Genomic DNA, 20,453 nt, shown 5'->3' with positions numbered 1-20,453 from the left:
CCCAGCTTGTGCAATCTAAAGCATAGCATTTGCTGTGTTCATAACTGGATTCTGATCTAGACAACAGTGTCTCTCCATGTCTAGTTCTTTTCTTTGGTTCACTTCAGTGCAAGCAAACCCCCTGCTCCCTAACCTCTGTGTAGCTTATAGAAGGCAATTAAGAAAAGTATAAAGTCCATGTTTAGTGGCAGTGTAGTTACTGCCAATTAGTTTAATAATATTAGGATAACTTTAGAGACATCGTAGTCTCATTTTCCTGCCTTTGTTTAATTTTCAGGAGCTGAGGAGCGCTGAAACAGTTGGTCGGGTCCTCATATCTCCAGCTGTTTCTGGGAAGGATTTTGTGAGGACAGAAGGCACATTGGTCTTCGAGCCTGCCCAGAAAACTGCGGTGTTGGATGTTGTCTTAACACCAGAAACAGGGTCTTTAAATAAATTTCCTAAACGCTTTCAGATTGTGCTTTTTGACCCAAAAGGTGGTGCCAGAATTGATAAAGTGTATGGGACTGCCAACATCACTCTCATCTCCGATGTGGATTCACAAGCTGTCTGGGGGCTTGAAGACCTGCTACATCAGCCCCTACATGAAGATGTTCTCAACAGAGTGCTCCACAACCTCAACCTGCAAGTAGCCACAGAGAGCACAGATGAGCAGCTCAGTGCTGTGATGCTCATCATGGAAAAGGTAGGGCATCCTTGCAAGCGTAAACGCACAGCTCAGTGAGAAGGTCAGGAAGCCCAAATCAAAACAGATACCTCATCAGTTATAATGCCTGTTACTATGAAGTAAGAATCAAATGTAATTTAAGAGTGAGATTCCTCACACCTGCCCTGTACTTTTTCTTGTTGCTGTTAGACTGGGAACTGTGGGTAAGTTGGTATGGCCAGAATCCAACAATCCAACGACAAATTTTTGTTGAAAAGTACGAATAAGGATTGGTCAAAGAATTTTAGGCATTCATTTGCATGGACTTGCCCTAATCAGCTTTTATATGAGGTCAGTTATTAATTTATTCTTCTATAAATGTGTATATAGAGATATAAAAGTTCAAGATTATAAATGGAAAATGATATCTAAAAAGTATTATTACTGAAGGAAAAGATTTTTATAGCTTGTCTTAAGCTTTTTTACCGAGATAATGCTTTTTTAACATATTTATCTACAAGCATAAAGGTCTGAGTCCCTCCATATGAGCCCCCTATGTGGAGACCTTTAATTATTGAAAATGTTTTCAGTGGGATATTTGAATATCATTCCTATTCAGCATGTTTCTGTAGGTATCAGGCACACACGTGGTACACAGGCATATGTGCAGACAAAGCCCCGATATACAAATATCTGAGGAATAGAAAATTATAAAGTATGTAAAGAAAAGATTATGGCAATCCTTTGTAAAGCACAGAGAGGTGGCTGCCATTTTATGTGGAGAACACCCTAAAGATAGAGTTCATACAAATAGTGATATTTAAACTTCGAGTAATAAAACAGGTGAAACAATAGTAAATTGATCTTCACCAGAAAGAGAGAAACCACATGTAAAGACTACATTTTAGAGTATAAAGAAGAAAATCTCAAATATTTAGAGGAAAACTTGGTAGGAGGGAATTCTGCTGCTCTTTTTTTTTTCCTCATTAAGTTATATATTAAAACCATGTATTGTCATCAGTCAAAAGGCAGTACTTTAAATGAAATATGACAGGGGGCTGGAGAGATGACTCAGCAGTTAAGAGTACTAGCTGCTCTTCTAGGGTACCAGGGTTCAATTTCTTTTTTTTTTTTCTTTTTTTATTATATTTTCTTTATTTACATTTCAAATGCTATCCCAAAAGTTCCCTATNCCCCCCCCCCGCCCCTGCTCCCCTACCCACCCACTCCCACTACTTGGCCCAGGCCTTCCCTTGTGCTGGGTCATATAAAGTTTCAAGACCAAGGGGCCTCTCTTCCCAATGATGGCTGATTAGGTCATCTTCTGCTACATATGCAGCTAGAGACACAAGCTCAGGGGGTACTGGTTAGTTCATATTGTTGTTCCACCTACAGGGTTGCAGCCCCCTTCAGTTCCTTGGGTACGTTTTCTAGCTCCTNCATTGGGGACCCTGTGTTCCATCCAATAGCTAGCTGTGAGCATCCACTTCAATGTTTGCCAGTCACTGGCATAGCCTCACAAGAGGCCACAATATCAGGGTCCCTTCAGCAGAATCTTGCTGGCATGAGTATTAGTATCTAGGTTTGGTAGCTGATGATGGGATGGATTCCCGGATGGGATAGTACATCCTTTCATCCAGTACAGTTCCTTGCAAGTTTCCCTGGGAGTGGCAGTCAGTGTTGCATAACCTGTGTATACAGTGGATGAACATGGAGATTTGTGGGAGCGTAGTCTTGATGACAAAATCAGAATGTGCCCTTTGTGATACACTCATGACTATATTGTCAAAAGTGTATTTTTTGTTTTAGACATAATTGCATAGTAAGACAAAAGGAGTCTTCAGTTAATGCCTGGTGTGCATATAGCCACATATAGTTAACCCGCATCATTCTTATCTATCATTTAGCAAATAAAAACAAAGGGTGACTACTTATGTATGAATTTCAGGCGCACAATGCATTTGAAGTTTACATTCCGTTTTTTATTTGAAGCGAACACTGTTGTACTTAAAAGAATAACAAAAGACTCTATACAGATTTCCTAGATAAAGTACATCTGTGGGCTCAGACAGTCTTTGGTATAACAGTATTTCTGACTCCTGACGTTCCCAGGTGTGGAACAACCCCAGTTATTTCCAGATATAATATGAAGGAACAGTAATATTGTCCTTGTTCTCCTAATAGCAACTCAGTCCTTTAAGGTAGGAAATCACATTTGAAAAGGCAAGGTTTGCCAGGATGCCTTGAGTGGTCTTAACTGAGGAGAATTTTCTCATTTGGTGTGATTTTGCACTTTAATGGTATATGGCAGTTGCCATTTGCTCATCGAAACACAGATAATTAAAAGTAATCTTATCTCTGCTAAGACATATTTTTGAGATAATTATTTCCTTGTTCATTCAGTTAAGAAATAATGATTTCTTGGAGTAGTTTTAAAACTGTGATTTATTTTAATTCATGATGTTAACTATTGCAGCTAATTTAAAGGATATATGTCACTATTTAGGATGTTAAGTAATACTTAAATACTTTTAAGTATTTAAATATTTAAGTATTTAAATGCTTAAATTCTTTAAGTAAATAGAAAGTATTTTAATGATTATTTCTTTTCTTTGTCAATGATTACCCGTGCCTTTTAGATGGAGATGGGTATATTTAAATTATAATTTTGACACCATTTTCATTTCTTCATATTTCCATCTTCATATTTCCATCTTTGTCAGATGTAGAGAAAATTTTATCCAGCAACATGGCTGCTCTGGCAGTAGATCACATCCAAAGGCTTCCTTGGTCCGTGTGACCCTGCTAGAATGCAGACAGGCCACACATTTTTAATCCCTCTAGATGGAGTATAGACATGGCAGTAGTGCACATCTTTAATTCCAAACAGTGAAGGTAAAGTTAGTTTGTAGGAGAAAGCAGCCATTTTTGAAAGTAATGGCTAATTGAGAGGCAGTTAAAGTGATGAATCAGAGAAAGATTTGACAGAAAGATTTCATTCACCTGGTGAAAAGTCAGCTTGGAGAGGAGTTTGAGTCAGAACACCTGAGTTGAACCAGCCAGCCAGAGTTTAGAAAGACTGGAAAGGGTGAGCTTATTCAGCAGTAAGCCTCTGAGGTGACAATTATGTTTGGCAAATAAGAGACACATTTATAGTCACTGTCAATGATAATTAATGAAAAACATATGCAATGTATATACTATATATAACCTAAGAAGTAGACTGTTGAATACATAATTTAATTCATAGATTTTTTTTTTCAGATAACAATGGAAGGAAAAAATCAAGCTTTCAGTATCAAAAGCCGAACTCTTTTGTATGAACTCCTTTGTGTTCTAATTAATCCAAAGCGTAAAGACACTAGGGGATTCAGCCACTTTGTGGAGGTGGCTGAGCATTTTGCCTTTTCTCTGCTGACAGATGTTACCTGTGGGTCGCCTGGTGAAAAGTAAGTATTTTGTAAAATTATCACTGTCTGAAATGGATTTCCTCATGGCTTGCAAGCAGTACATGACGCAAGTTGAGATTGAGATGATACACAGAGCACACGGTTGGTGCTTGGCATCTACTGGCTAATTAATGCAATTATGAGAAGAAAATGGCAGCCCTGGCAAGAAGAATGAACGTGTACCATCAACACTACTGTGTTCTTGTTTAAAAGCATCTTTAAGAATAAAATATCATCTTGTCTGCCTCCGCTTTTATTTAGTGTGTGGAAAGCACATTGTGAGAGAAAGGACACTGATTCCCAGCCTTGTGCTGTGATTTATGCTGCCCTAAGTCCCTGATGTTTCTCATACTGGGAGAAAGTTCTCAAACTTTAGGGACTTTTTGTGGCTGGAGTTCTACAGCAGGAAGCTAGCAAGAGAAAGAAAATAGCATGTAGCTCATGGTCATTATTAACTACACAACTAATTATGTAGCCACGTGTTAATATTTTATGCACAATATAAAAATTGCATCCATAATCTAAATGGGATTATTGTAGTCTAAAGACTTCAAAATATCTTATTTGTATTTGACAGACTAAAATCCACTGACATTAGAATATGGGCAGAAATTAAAATCCAACTTGATTTTCATGTTGCTGATATACCCTACCTGAAAACAATAAATGTCATTTTATAACTATTTAATAGGTATTTTTAAGGATATTTTTATAAACATTAACTTTATTATTTTTTCAGTAAAAATCATCATCAGTATCAATAAGCTTTAGTCACTTCAATAATGAATTCTGTCAAACTAACGAAGAAAACAGTTGGTTACATAATTCTGAATTTAGTTCTTAGGTTGTAGACACATGAAATTCAAAACAGTGAATTATATATGAAAGACAAGGTGTAAAATACAGAGAACACTGGTGATATTAATTATATCCTTGCTATATCTAGACTACATTAAATTGAATAATGTGGATGGCTATTTCATAGTTAGAAACAGCAATACTGAAAAGTGTATAAGGCTCATATATAAAAGTTGGTGTATATCGTATGCATATTTTATGAATCTTCACTTTAGTTAAGCTATTGAAAGGTTCAGTTGGGGCTCTTATGATTCATATTTACATATTCAGAAGCTGAGGGCTACTACAGTCCTGCTCATGTTGGCAAAGTTCAAATGAATTCATGATTCATTCAAATGAGTTCATGGTGAATCTCATGCTTAGCCATAGGCCTGCATGATTCCATACTCCCTCCTGGCTACCAGGCCGTATAGTCACATGAGTGCAATAAAAACAAACTTACAGCTCAAATTTCACTGCAGATCCATGCCAGGGCATGGGGAAGCTGGGAGCCATCCCACATCTCCTTGTACTGAACTCCTTTAAAACCTGCTAATGGGTGCTAGGGACTGATATTTTCCTAATGGGAAAATCATCAACGAATCAGAAAACCCTCACACAACCCTCTTTCAGGACATCTTCTCTCTAGCCCTTACCGTGGTTCCTAAATGTCCACCTGAGATAATGCCAGGCAGTTCAAACTTAGTGCCATTTACACATGTCTAATCCTGGCTACAGAAACTTCCCACATGGATTAGTTGTTTTCACTGAGACCACAAAATGTGCTTGGAATTAATGTGTGTGTGTGTGTGTGTGTGTGTGTGTGTGCGTGCGTGTGTATCAGAGAGAATTTTGATATATACTCAATATATATTTTCATTCATATATATATATATATATATATATATATAGAGAGAGAGAGAGAGAGAGAGAGGGTACTGAAGAAGAGAAGAAAGCTAAAAAGGGGGAAACTTCAGAGGATAGTAGCTAAGAGAATATAAAGGGCAGAATTTAGTCAGGAACATAAAAGTGTGGTACATTCAAGGTAGAAGCCCACAATAGTTATACATCGTGCGTTGGATAGAAATGGCAGTCACATTTGGTTTGTTTTCTTAATGGCTAACTATGCTAAGTTAATTTTGCTTGAATTCTTGATACACCACCTTGGCATCAAGTGCATCTTCTGAGAGGGGAGAATTTGGGAACTGAGCTAGAATAATAGTGATGGAAACCACTTGTACACCAACTAAAAACAATGCCAATTAGCAGTAGCTTGTAGGTAGTTTTTTGTTTGTTTGTTTTTTGTTTTGTTGTTGTTTTGTTTTTTGCCTAGCAAAAAGTTCTGTCTGGGCTAGAACAGTGTTTGATAGGGAGGGCTGAGTGGAGAGATGATTAAGAAAGGGATTTTTGGCCAGGTTGTAGAGGTGTATGGGTCCCATACAAACGGAGGTTTTTACATAGAAGGCTTGACACAGAGACATGGCATCCTAGGTGAATGGGTGGGTTCAAGATAGAACATCAAAGCTAGTGACCACTGTATTTATTTATTTGTTTATTCATTTTGTTATAGTGTAAAGTTATTTAAAAATTTTTTCATACAATATATTTTAAACATATTCTTTCCCCTCCCCTGAAGTTTTTCCAGATCTTTCCTACCTCCTTATCCACCCAACTTAATGTTTTTTTCTCTTTCCAAAAGACCTACCCTCCCAACCCAACCAAACCAAAATCAGAAAAGATAAAAAATAACCACCAAAACAAAACAAACAAACAAAGCAGCTCATCACGGTATCCATGCCAAGTGCTGCTGACCCAGTCAACTGCAGGCACACCCTCAGTGTGGTGGATGCAGCCAGTACAGCACCTGAAATGCTGTCGTGTAAGCCTTGGAAGAAACTTGCCATAGACAGGACACGTAGCTTGAGGAAAAGGCTCCCTTTTGCTCTTTCACGTCTCACATCTTTCATTTAACATTACCTTTTATGCCAAGGAAGCATAAACCTTTCTCATGCTGTAGGTCTTAGCAAAGTATCATTTTGATCCACAATCAATGTACAAACTCTATATCCATTGTGGCAGATAGAACCTTTAACATAGTCTCCATCCTTTCGAAGGCCAGTTTCATATTTGTTTTATTTTGGTATCCTCTCACGAATGCAAAGATGATGAATCCAGGAACAGATTTTAGGGGAAATAGAGATTCACATTCCTTGAATCATAAGTATTCTACTTAAAGATTTTGTCTTAGCATGGCTGGAGTATTACCTGTACTTTAAATCCAGTCCACATTCATTCAATTTACATTGAGATTAGAAAACAATTTAACTGAGCATAGAATTTTATTATCTCTAAGGGCTGTGAAAAAAAAAAAAAAGAAATCAGAAGTATCAAGGACTGTTTTCTTACCAGCTGGACGGCTGTATTAGAAGGTTCTGGTGTGCTGGCAGGCATGCTGTAGAGGTGGAATGCAAACCGAGCTGTGGATATATGTCCTAAATGATTCTAAAACTCTGATGGAATACCCTCTCTTCACTCTGTTCTACTCCAGCCTGTGACTGACACAGAAAAGTACATTTCAAGCCACAGACCGTATTGTGATAAGTGTGTAACAGATTCCAGACACTCCTGGTTTAGGTTACAAAAAAAGATCAGGCACAGGGATGTGGAGAGATATAAGAATCACATGCAAACCAAAAGCAGATGGCTTTTTAGTGTTGGGATTAGTCCTGTCATTGTTCTACAAGAAGAGAAAAATTCTCAGTTTAAACATCACAGCGAATACAACCTGATATATTGATGCAAATCCCTGCCAACTCAACAGAGACTTGCTTTTCTCTTGTAGAAGCAAAACCATCCTTGACAGCTGCCCATATTTGTCAATCCTGGCTCTTCACTGGAACCCTCGGCAAATCAATGGACACAAGTTTGAAGGGAAGGAAGGTGACTACATTCAAATTCCAGAGCGGTTACTGGATGTTCCTGAGGCAGAAATGCTGGATGGGGAAAGTGCATGCACATTAGTCCAGTTTGTGGAGTACAGCAGCCAGCAGTGGTTCATAGCAGGAGACAACCTTCCTGCCCTAAATGACAAGGTAAGCTCTCAGTTTTAAAAATCAACTGCCCGGCAGTGGTGGTGCATGCCTTTAATCCCAGCACTCGGGAGGCAGAGTCAGGTGGATTTCTGAGTTCAAGGCCAGCCTGGTCTACAGAGTGAGTTCCAGGATAGCCAGGGCTACAAAGGGAAACCCTGTCTTGAAAGAAAAAAAATCAACTGATATTTTATTTTATTTTCCTTTAACAGACAAACTTGGAACACATTTGATTAGACTTTTTATTTTTATTTTTTTTGTTTTTTGTTTTTTTGGTCAGGTACATGAAAATTTTTCTCTCTTCATAAGCCATTTATAGAATTTTTGGCTTCAAATGTAGGTGGAAATGTTTACTTTCTGTTTTGTGGGGTGTGTGTGTGTGTGTGTGTGTGTGTGTGTATCAACAAAGTACAAAGCTAGAGCTTTCCTTGCTATAATATCTTGGCACATACCTATCTTTTAAGGAAGTCAGCTTATAATACTTGCAGTGGGTGCTGTCAGCTAACGACTGAAATGTGCAGTTCGCCAAGCTAAGCTGTGACAGGGAAAAGCCAGTCAGAGTCTGGAAGTGATCCAGCTCCTGGGGCTGAAGAGAACACTGCAGGCACTAGGTACCGCAGAAATGGAGTCTGGTTCCAACTGGCACACTCCGTTGTAATGCGAACTGGAAAACTGCCATTGAACTTCTTATTTCTTCTGACATTATAGGTATTGTCTTTGAATGTGAAAGGTCAGAGTGCACAACCGCTGCCTAACAACAATGAGGTTCTCTACAGGATTCATGCAGCTGAGCCTAGAGTTGTTCCTCATACATCTCGGTGTCTCCTCTGGAATCAGGCTGCTGCCAGGTATGACTGATAAAGCTTAGGTTCAGTGTTTGCTTCCTCCCTACCTGAAAGCATGGCACCTGCTTATACTGCACATAGACAGTAGCCTCAAGGAAGACTTCAGACTGGAGAGCAATATCGTCTGTAAATCAGTAACAAAAATAGTCTGGGACTCCAGTGTGGAATGCCGTTGGTAGTAGAACTCTGTGTACAGTATAGTATAGTAGTCTTTCTTCATTACAGCTATTCCCAAGGGCTATAGTATAAGTACTGTTAAGTAATTTTCTGAACCTATCTGTTAATTTGTTACACATGAAAGAAAATTCCTTTCTACAACCCTACCATCTGTGGTTCAGTGTCTGAGCCTTATGTTTAGAGGGATCAGCAGGGTTTAAGAATTCTTGTTCACAGCTGACTTAAAGCCCATTTGGGGAATAAATCCAGATAATAGCATAAACAGGAAGTTGAGTGTTTCCTTGAGTCTCTTTGGTCTCTGGAGTTGGGTTCCTGAAGAACTTACTATCACTCAAACCTCAGGGTAATTAGTGCTGTGAGCTCCAGTCATGTTGGGAGAGGGTTTAATTGTCTATGTCAGCCATGAGATTTTGTTTATTACTGAAGTTTAGGTTGACGGGAAGACCAAACAATCCATTTGGGTTAGTTCCTCTTTCCCTGCAATAAAACATTTTGAATGGAAATTCCTAATGCCTGATGCTGGATCTTAAACCTGATACAGAAAGGTCTCCTTATATGGTGGTTCAACTTAACAATTTCATACCTGAAGCTTATGCAAAAGTGATGCACTATACTGAAACTGCTCTCATCTTGAACTCTGATCTTCCCCACATATGATATGCAATATGATGTTCTCTCATGATGCTGAAGAGTCGCAGTGAGCCATGGCTCTTAACAATGTGACCGTGAAGGGAAGTAAGGAAGTCTGTTGCATTGCTAAGCTGTGGTGTTCGGGGGGCTAGATATGCTAAACACATCTGCACCAAACGTTTTAAAATGAAGTGTGTTTAACAGTCCATTCCATTGTAAGTCAAAGAGTAATAATAATTCATAAATAATCTTTAATACTCATTTAATGCATAATGGAAGTTCCAAGAAGTAATCTGCATTTTGAATTGGAAAGTTTTACATCTTTTTTTAAACAATTATTTTTTAATTAGATATTTTTTAATTTACATTTCAAATGTTATCCCCTTTCCTAGTTTCCCCTCCAAAAATCTCCCATTCTCTCCCCCCTCCCCCTGCTCCCCAACCCACCCACTCCCACTTCCTGGCCCAGGCATTAACCTATACTGGGGCATAGAACCTTCAGAGAACCAAGGGCCTCTCCTCCCATTGATGACCCACTAGGCCATCCTCTGCTACATATGCAGCTGGAGCCATGAGTTTTCTCTCCATGTATTTTCTTTGATTAACGGTTTAGTCCCAGGGAGCTCTAGGGTTCCTGGTTAGTTCATATTGTTGTTCCTCCTATGGGGCTGGAACCCCTTCAGCTACTTGGGTATTTTCTCTGGTTCCTTCAATGGGGACCCTGTGCTCCATCCAATGGATGGCTGTGAGTATCCACTTCTGTATTAGTCAGGCACTGGCAGAGCCTCTCAGGAGACAGCTGTATCAGTCTCCTGTCAGCAGGCTCTTGTTAGCATCTGCAATAGTGTCTGGGTTTGGTGGTTGTTTATGGGATGGATCCCCAGGTGGGGAAGTCTATGGATGGTCCTTCTTTCAGTCTCTGCTCCAAACTTTGTCTCTGTAACTCCTTCCATGGGTATTTTGTTCCCCCTTCTAAGAAGGATCGAAGTATTCACACTTTGGTCTTCCTTCTTGAGTTTCATGTGTTTTGTAAATTATATCTTGGGTATTGAGAGATTCTGGGCTAATATCCACTTATCAGTGAGTGCATATCAAGTGAGTTCTTTTGTGATTGGGTTACCTCACTAGGATGATATCCTCCAGATCCATCCATTTGCCCAAGAATTTCATGAATTGATTGTTTTTAATAGCTGACTAGTACTCCATTGGGTAAATGTACCACATTTAAGTTAGAAAAGTGATGGTATCAAGATTATTGAAAAGAATGTATTCAAGAAGCAGCCACTGATTGACAGTCAGTAAGATGAACTTCCCTGAGAGATGTACTTGAAGTTCCTTATAAAATGTATTTATGATACATGACTCTAAATGCAAATAAGAAAATATGTGGAGCGACTCATAGGAAAGCATATATGTTAGTTACTGGTCTTTTGTTATGATGAAACATTATGACCAAGGCAACTTACAAAAGAAAGTATTTAACTTGGGACCTGTTTACAATTTCAGAGGGTTAGACTTAATTCCCATTATGGGAGGGAGCATGGCAGGGAGCAGGTTGCCATGGCACTGGAGCAGAAGATGGGAGCTTATATCTTATCTGTCAGATGGAGAGAGAGGGGGTGGGAGGAGAGAGGAGACAGGAGACAGGAGACAGGAGACAGGAGAGAGGAGATGAGAGAGGAGAGAGAGAGAGAGAAAGACTAGGCTTGGCATGGGCTTTTGAAACCTTAAAGCCCACTCCTGGTGACATACCTCCTCCAACCAGGCCACACCTCTTTCAATAAGGCCACACCCCATTAATCCTCAAATAGTTCCACCAATTCCAGTCATTCAAATTTATGAGTCTATGGGGTTAGCTCTACACATACAATGGCTAGTGTACTGGCTGATTTTTTTTTTTTTTTATCAATTTTACACAAGCTTGAGGCATCAGAGAGTAAGGACCCTCAATTGAGAAAATGTCTCCATAAGATCCAGCTGTAAGGCATTTCTTAATTAGTAATCAATGGGAGCTGTAATTGTGGGTAATTCTATCTCTGAAATGGTGGTCCTGGGTTCTATAAGAAAGCAGGCTGAGCAAGCCATGTAAAGCAAATCCAGAAGGTGCCCTCCTCGACAGCCTCTGCATCAGTTCTTGCCTCCAGTTTCCTACGCTGAGTTCCTGTACTGACTTCTTTTTTTAATGAAAAGCAGTGTGGAAGTGTAAGCTACATAAATCCCTTCCTCCTCAATTTGAATTTTGGTCATGGTGTTTTGTTGTAGCAATAGAAACCATATATAATATAAGAATATAAGACAGCTGTGCTGTACTATAGGGAACCACAGAACATAAGCCATGGCTTTGATGGTCTGTTGGGATCCATAGAAGCCACGGCTACACTGATCTGTCAGGATTCACACATGGCATGGCTATGCAGAGCAGTGGGACATTTTGAATGACAGAGAAGAGCACGTTTGCTTTAGGATGGGTAAGGCTGCTGCACAGTTGCTGGGAGGGCTGACTTCCTTGGTACAGCAAATGCCCTGGCAGGTGTGGTTGTTATGCACACTGGTTCTTAAGGTGTCTTGGTGGAATCTGTTGGGTCATGTCCTGAACAAGATGTTCTTTCCAGTGTTTCTTCTGGAAAATGTAGTCTGCTCAAGTCTTGAGGAAAGAACATTTAATTTCAGCTAGTTATTTTTCCTTTTAAAACAATCCTAACATCTTTGAAATATTATTGAAAGATCAGTGACTATTATGTTTTGTTCTAGCTGGTTGTCTGACAGCCAGTTTTGCAAAGTGGTTGAAGATGCTTCGGACTATGTGGAATGTGCCTGTTCACACATGTCTGCGTATGCTGTCTACGCCCAGACTGACAACTCGTCATCATACAATGAAGCTTTTTTCTCTGCTGGGTTGATATGTATCTCAGGTCAGTTGCAGGGTTTCCAAGTCATGCATTTTAAATCTATGTGAGAATGAACCTTTCCCATAGTTCTTTTGTGTATGTAAGATATGAATTACTATCATGCAGCATTGTCCTGTTGTTTTAATCATTGATGAATACAATCAGCATTTACGGATGACCACCTCTGTTAACTCATGAACAGTATGGGATACAGTGTAAGCTAGAGGCTAGATAATAGGAAAGGGAACTGTTCATGGTGTCTTGTGCTTTAAAACTCAGGCTCTACAATTAGAATATTGGGATGATAGAAGTCAATACATAAAAAGATTTTGTGTTTCCACTAAAAGAGATAGTCTTCCACATCAGTTGATTGGCAGTCTACAACTTTAGAACTCTAAACATATCAAATCCTATGATAGAAATTATCTTCAACTCAACGTATGTAGTCCCTCTTTTATTGAAGTCCTAGGAACTTGGACTTTATTAATGTCTATCAAACTGTTTCCATACAACCTAACTGTAGACACATTCTCCCTTGCTGTACAGTTGTGTGGAGAAGAATGACATATCCTTCAAGCCTTATCCCCACTTTTGCTCTACCCAGTTTTCCTTTGTAATGTCCTCCACACATTGTCTCTAGGAACAGTATGCTGTGCACATAACTTGGTATGGGATAATGACTAACCATAACTTTGAAGCCAGATTGATTTAGTTCAAGCCCTGATGTGATCATTGGCTAACTGTAGGAACTGGAGTAAATTATTGATTTTATGAGTTGATATTCCATAGAATTACTACCCTCAATGTACTTATGATTACAAGTCATCATGCATTTCAGGGTAGTAAGTAACTCACACACATCTGATATTCTGCTTTAGTGATGATTTGTCTGTTATTGAAAGGGATTATCTTTCTAAATATAGCATACCAATAATCCACCTAGTAAGCTTTATTCATTAGAAAGTGTTTTTGGAGATAAAGTCAGTAATTATTATTCTTAGTTTAGTTATTTCCAGTATAATTTAATTTTACATAGTTATAACTTTCCTTATGGTATGTGAATTTTGAGTCTTAGATTCCATCACAAAAATTAAAGGACCCCCTCTTCATAATATTTTTCATAAAAGATGGATGACATTTCTTACCCAATAAATCCTACTAGGTGAATATAGTTCCAAAATCAGAGGGACTGTTGTACTTCAATAGTGGCATATTTTTAATCAAGGAAACTTCATAGAATAGTGAAATTCTTAACTATATTGTAATAAAAGTCTAAGTATTATTTTACAAACAAATTGAAGTATTGCTATTACCTCCAGGAATCTCCTGCTTTTTAAAAACATTGAACATGAAAAGAAGTTTTACCAGTTTCATGTAGACATGGCAGAGCGTGAGTGTGTCCTAGGAGACCTGGCAGCCATGCTGCATTTTTTATCTTGGTGCAGAAAAGGATAGATTGACCTGCACATGCACTTGAGATCTTAAATGTCAGCATCCATATTTGTGCCTTTAACTTGGGATCAGGGTCAAGACACTGAAATTATTTATCAGTCTTCTCTTGTATTCAGATGTTTGATAAGTAAGGCTTTAAAATTCTGTCTGTTTTTGCCACCATTTTCTCTTCATTAGAACCAATGCCCATTCCTTGATGGGCCTTCAGAAATGAGAAAAGACATCTTGTTGTTCCTTATATGCACATAAAGTGCAGTTTGGATCAGTCCAAATGGAATGACTCTAGTTTGGTAATAGTTAACTGGTTCTTTTTAGGAGTCCAGTAATGCACGCATTCACAGGAGCTGGCCTCCTTATTAGTTTTAGTCTCAATAAATTCTAGGATGTTTGTGCCAGAACGTCTTGCAGTTCTGCTTCCTGGTCTAGAGAAGAAAGGTTGAAATGCTGACAGTTTGAGATGTGGGGAAGGGGGAGAGAGGCTTAGAAACCCTCAGTTTACAGAGGTGAAGTGGGGAGGCACACCTGAGAGTTTTCAAGTTTGCCAAATACAAGAAAAAGAACTCAAAGCTATTCCTGGAAGTGAAAAAGATAAAAAGGAATATGCAATAAAAAGGGGCTGTGTGCATTCTCTGACTTTCCATGGAGACGACTTGGGAGAAGTGTAAATTAAGATGGCTTCCGGTAACAATGTCAGAATCCGACTTAATTACTAGTAAGACCAGCCAGGCTTGAAGTGCATGCGTGCCACCTCTACCTCCTGGGTGACAGGGATTGCAGATCCTCCTGGGCGGTTTTGTACCTCTTAAGATGCTATCCCATGTAGACGATGGTCTAATTGGATTTTTCCTGACTGCGTCTTTTAACAAAGTTCTATAATCTTATAACATTAACAAGATACTGCAACAGTCATTGGGTAGTTCTTTTCCACTCTAACTGACTGAGTGAGCTCAGTGTGTCTGTAGTTTAGTGTCTCATGATGCCAGTGGATCTGCACTGTTAGAGGCAGACCTGATCTCATATTGGTGTCGCTTGCTTTAACATATTTCACGAACTAAAGTGTCCCTGCTTAATTGGATAATTATCCTATCTACTTAGAATACTAAGTTTGTGAATGCCCACAAAATGTCAATTCCATATTAAATAATAATTTGTAAATGGCTAAATATAAGCCTTACAGGTTAAGAAAGTAAATAAAAATTATTTGAAGATGGCCATTCTTTTGTTCGATCTTGTATAGAACAGCAAAATTCTCAAGGTGTGCCTTTCTTTTCCTCCTCTGAAAGCTGAAATACTGATAAATTTTCAAGGTAACAATAACCAACTGGCTCTGAAAAGATTTCTGATAGTAACAGAAGTCATTATGAAGCAACTCAGAGTGCACACAAGGGGATAGGGATGGGGTGGCCAGAGAAACAGAACCTCAATAATTAAGAAGTTAAATCTGAACACAATTGCATTCATTTCAAAATTGTTTTCCTAAAAGTGTTAGTTTTAAAAATTTGGTCAAATTCCTTTAGAAACATCAAGTTCAGATGTTCAGAAACCATTGTCTTGAGATACCTGTTATGATTGTGGAGGAGTGTGCTATCAAAATAATTTCATTCAATTAAATGATGTCTTATCCCCAAGAAAAACAAATAGAACTTTAAAAAGAAGAGTTTGAAGGGATAAATCTAGATGAAAAAGAAGTCACTTAGTCCTAAAATCTTGTCCCAGCATAAGGTGATAGGTTTATCTAGCAGTGTCTGCAAAGGAGTTTTGTTTGGCATGAGTTGGGCCGACCCACATGTGAGGAGACCCTGAAGGCATCTCACGTTGGCTTAGTTCCCAGAATGGACAATCAGGCCCTTTATGATGCTGAGACCCAGCCTCTACCTTATTGATGCTGTGGAGACTCTGCCTCGCCTCCTCACCTTGCCTATGCTGCAGAGACCCCATCTCTTCTTATTTTTCTGCTCTGTGTTCCTCGCACAGCACTACTTTGTCTTTTTCTGGTGTGGTCTCAGATGGCTGTAGCACCTTTAGCATCAAACTGGCAGTGTCCAGGTGTGGCAAGGCAGGATCCACATTAAAAGGAATGGACACTTTTATAAAAGTCACCTAGAATGCTGCCTGACATCTCTTTGACCAAACCGTGTTCAGTGAACATTCATAAGCCAGTCACTGTCTGGAATAGGAGACAGGCAACATTGGACACAATCCCTGGGAGACCAGCCAGTGTCCATCTTGTTGAGTGTTGTTGGGCACAGCACCTGACATCCAGTGCTTTCAATCTTATTTCTTGTTGGAAAAAAAAAAAGTAAGTAACTCAGAAAGTGCTGCAGACCAGATGTAATTTATGCACTGTGCCAACTTTGTACATCCAAATCTTCTAAAATGCAATGCATTCTTTCCTCACTCGGGAACAATGAACAGCTCTCTGCAGCAGGGCTGTCTGTGACGATTACAGGGTCTTACACTGTCTAATGTGTGATATACTGGCCCTGGGTGGTCCTGCATCCTTGAAAGATGACTGAATTTTAAATTCTATTTTATTTAACACATGAAAATTTCAACGGCTTCCCCAGGCCGGTAGCTCCTGTGCTCAGGTTTAACCCCTTCTTTATGAAGACCCTTCAGCCTCTGGCTTAAGCATCCCTCCCCTGCCGCGTGGGGGTGTGTGCTCCAAGGGGCTTCTTGCTGACATTCGTTCCCAATGGAGACCTTCTCACAGTTAATTGTCTTTTGTTCTCATCTTTAGTTCATTAGTAGCACTAATCAAAGTACGATAAGGGAGGCAAAACTTAAAGAATCAACTCAGTGGTGTTTGTAACAAAACCATAGAATCACAGGGAGAAAGAGGTAGAAGGGTGAGAAAAAACAAAGCCAGAGAGCCAATACTGACTGAAGATGAAAACTGTAAGCTGATCTCTTTAGGATTTATCTAGAGGAAGCAGGGATAGGGAGAGTGGTGGACACACACCTGAAAATGCAATATTTATAAGTATATATTTTTAAAAAATGTAGAAAATGTACTAACATTTGTCTTGCATGGGGCTAAATTAAAGTTTTTTCCCATCTGTAAATACCGAGCAACGATGCCTCCTGGCTCTGCCTACTCACATATAAACATATTTATAGTCACATAAATGTGTTCACATACTCCAAAATTGTATGTCCACTAAGCTCTTTGGTCAAGTCGGATAGCAACAAAGAACGGATCTCTGCTTCAGGTCCGCATCCTAGCTAAATCCCGTGTCATCAATGTGATTCGTTTGTGAACAGCTATGCTTGCTTCTACTGTCCCTCTTTCCAGTGTGTAAAAAAATCATTTGTGTCAATGGATTAAGGGAAGGCTCTTTCTCTTTCACCCTAACCTATAATCAATATAGGGCTAGAAAACAAGAAATCTACTCAGCAAGCAGATTGTTCCTCTACAGAATTGCCAAGAAATAAAATTTTAAGAGTGCATATTTAGGTAATATATGAAGTTGTTATAGTTTGTTATACTTTATTTTAGAAATTCTATCATTATATATTCTATGTTTATAATTTGAATATTTATATTAAGAATTTAAGCTAAGGAACTGCAATTAAAATATTTCTTTGTAAATGTTAGGTATATATACTGAATATCAGTACTCATTTTCCAGACTGAGGAAAGGTTACTTTCCTAAATTTGTAAATTAGTTTTAGTGCTTTGGATATTTAAATTCATATGTAGTGATTTAGAAACTTGGTAACTAAAATATTTATTTCTTTAAAGATTAAGTATTCTTGATCATGTCCAAAGCCAGATGGGCTTGCCTAGTTTAGAGCATAGCTTGCTTAAGATTCTCAGCGGAGCAGAATTCTTCATTGAAAGAATAGACCAGTGTTTAGTTAGTTTCAGATTGCTGTGATAAAACCTGAAACAACTTGGAGAACAAAGTGTTGATTGCAACTTATAGATCACAGTCAACCATGAATGAGAGCAGGCAGGGAGGGGCTCAAGGAGGGAGCCTGGAGGTGGGAACCTAAGCAGCTGCCATAGAAGCTATGGTTTCCTGGCTTGCTTCTCCCTCCCTCCCTCCCTCCCTCCCTCCCTCCCTCCCTCCCTTCTGTCCTTTGACTGACCCCATCACCTTCCCAGGAACAGTACTCCTCAAAGCAAGGCCCTTCCATATCAATCTTTATATATATACATACACACACACACACACACACACACACACACACACACACACATACACACACATACACACACACATACATACATACATATAAAATGCCCCCCACACTTGCTTATGGGCCAGTGCCCTCTGGCGTGTGCTAAATTGAGATAAAAACCTAAGCAGCACGCCTAGAGACCTGAAACAGTATGCCTAAGGGCTAATACCATCCTCCACATTTTCCTGGCTCTGGTTTTGAATATTGAACTAGAACCAGGGGCCATGATAGCATTTTAACGAAGGTTGCTAAACTAGAACCAGGGGCCATAGTAGCATTTTAACGAAGCTTCCTATACACAATCAGATGTTTCTAAGATTATCACACTTAATTGTACTAAATTCCTGAGGTGGAACAGGGATATGATGGAGAATTGATGACCAAATTAAAGGAAAAAAAATCACTTAATTCTTCTTATGCAATACAGTGAGAAGGAAATGTATATTCCTCCCTTGGCTGGTACTCAGGCCTTCAATTGTCACCACTCACCTTAGGAAACTTGCAGGAGACACATATTTGTGATCATGCGGTTTGTAATGAGAAGAAAAATGTGGTTAGCACTTGCTTTTAAGTCAGTATATCGTATACACACATAGACACACACCTGGAGGGACTTTAAGCAACTTGTGATTATCCTAGAGACATGTTAGTGAGCTGTGAGCACTAGGCCCAGTAGTGGAGAAAGAATAGTTGCCACACAGGCCATGCTTGCCCTGTCTGCAGGAATACCTGCACACCTGTCCCAGAGTGCGATGGTGCTGGTTCCAAGAGCGGATTGATCCCGACTTCCTGGAGGAGATTTTAGATGAAAAGCCTTCTTCCTCATTACAGGGAGTTGTTATTGCTCTCTTGAAATATAAAATATAATTAAAACATTTTCCCTAAACTGAGCTCTGAGAGGCATTTCTAACCAGAAACTGAAGTCAGAAGACCACATCTATTTTGTAGATGCTTAACTCTTAATTTTTTTCTAACATATGGTTTACTCTAAAAGATCACACTACAATTTCAGAGAATATTTTGGAGAACCAAATGTTAAATTATTGCATCATCTCTTGTTTGTCAAAACGGCATTGATATTAAATGAGGTAATATATGAAAACCACATGGGTAAGTGGCATATGTGTGCCAATATTTGTAAGGCTTCAGTGATTCCTACACAAAATAAACTGACCCCCCAAAAATGTGTGGTTAGAAAGCCTGTGAACAAATAAATAATTACTGTTTATTAAACTACTGTCTGAAAATTTTAAGGCAGAAAGTATCCGCAAATAATCTGCCTTCAAGGTCTGGTACCATGGGGCTGTAATTCTAGCACTTGGAGGCTGAAGAAGAGGGATTGTAATTTCAAGACCATAATAGACACACAGGCTTAAAGATGATAATGCCAGCTAGAGTTCAAATCTCTATACTTAATTCCATTGTGGAAGAAAGAAAAAAATGTTCTGGTTTTGACATGTAGCAACACAAGGTTAGCTGAAAGTTTATAGAGAGCTCTGCTGGAATCATCTATCTGCTTCTGCTAGCTGAAGATGGGTAGTTAGCTGAAGATGGAACTAGGAACTCCTGCTAGCTGATGCGGGGTAGCTAGGAATGCCAGGAATCATCTGTCTGCTTCTGCTAGCTGAAGATGGGCAGCTAGGAATGTCAGGTTTTGGAGGACCATTCACAGTTTTATGCTCAAAAAGTTCTAGTCATCTTTCTAAATACTTCTATTTACCCAAACCTTTCATTCTTAAAAAACAGATTTAAAATTAGGATGAAATGCATTAAAAACAAAACAAAACAGTGAAGCTCACTTATAGCAACATAGAAAAATAAAGCGCTTATTAAACTTATTCATGCTGTTTATTTATGACTTCCCTTTTCCATGTAAATAATTGGACAATTAAAGTTTATCACTTGGGCTGATAAATGTGAAGATGATATATTTCATGCCAAAGTGGGACATGTTGGAATTCCAGCATAATCATTCCCAGAGGGTTGCACTCTGCAGTATGGCTGGGCTTTAGTGCTTAACTGTCCCAGAGACTGTTTCTTCTGTACATGTACTCTCCCACGGATTACGAAAGCTCACGCGTGCTCTCTGGTTCCCACAGGTCTCTGCTTGGCTGTTGTTTCACACGTGCTCTGTGCCCGACACTCCATGTTTGCAGCTAAGCTTCTGACTCACATGATGGCGGCCAGCTTGGGCACCCAGGTAGGAGACAGGGGACACTCTTGGTTCATTAGGAGACGTCTTCCTCTCCTTT

At 39.2% G+C, this 20,453-nt stretch overlaps 1 protein-coding gene across 1 annotated transcript in view; it reads left to right on the top strand.

Moving 5' to 3' along the window:
- The window catches only part of Adgrv1 (adhesion G protein-coupled receptor V1), a 510,986-nt gene that overhangs the window by 199,213 nt on the left and 291,320 nt on the right, over positions 1-20,453 (top strand). The window contains exons 77-82 of the mRNA XM_021208450.2: positions 278-685; positions 3,911-4,095; positions 7,775-8,024; positions 8,730-8,869; positions 12,425-12,585; positions 20,301-20,401. Coding sequence (XP_021064109.1) covers positions 278-685; positions 3,911-4,095; positions 7,775-8,024; positions 8,730-8,869; positions 12,425-12,585; positions 20,301-20,401 — 1,245 coding nt within the window. The remainder of the gene's footprint in view (positions 1-277; positions 686-3,910; positions 4,096-7,774; positions 8,025-8,729; positions 8,870-12,424; positions 12,586-20,300; positions 20,402-20,453) is intronic.

The sequence above is a fragment of the Mus pahari genome, chromosome 11, assembly GCF_900095145.1.
Source record: "Mus pahari chromosome 11, PAHARI_EIJ_v1.1, whole genome shotgun sequence".
NCBI lineage: Eukaryota > Metazoa > Chordata > Mammalia > Rodentia > Muridae > Mus > Mus pahari.
The sequence above is the reverse complement of the archived record's forward strand: the minus strand, read 5'-3'. Positions and strand labels throughout refer to the sequence as shown.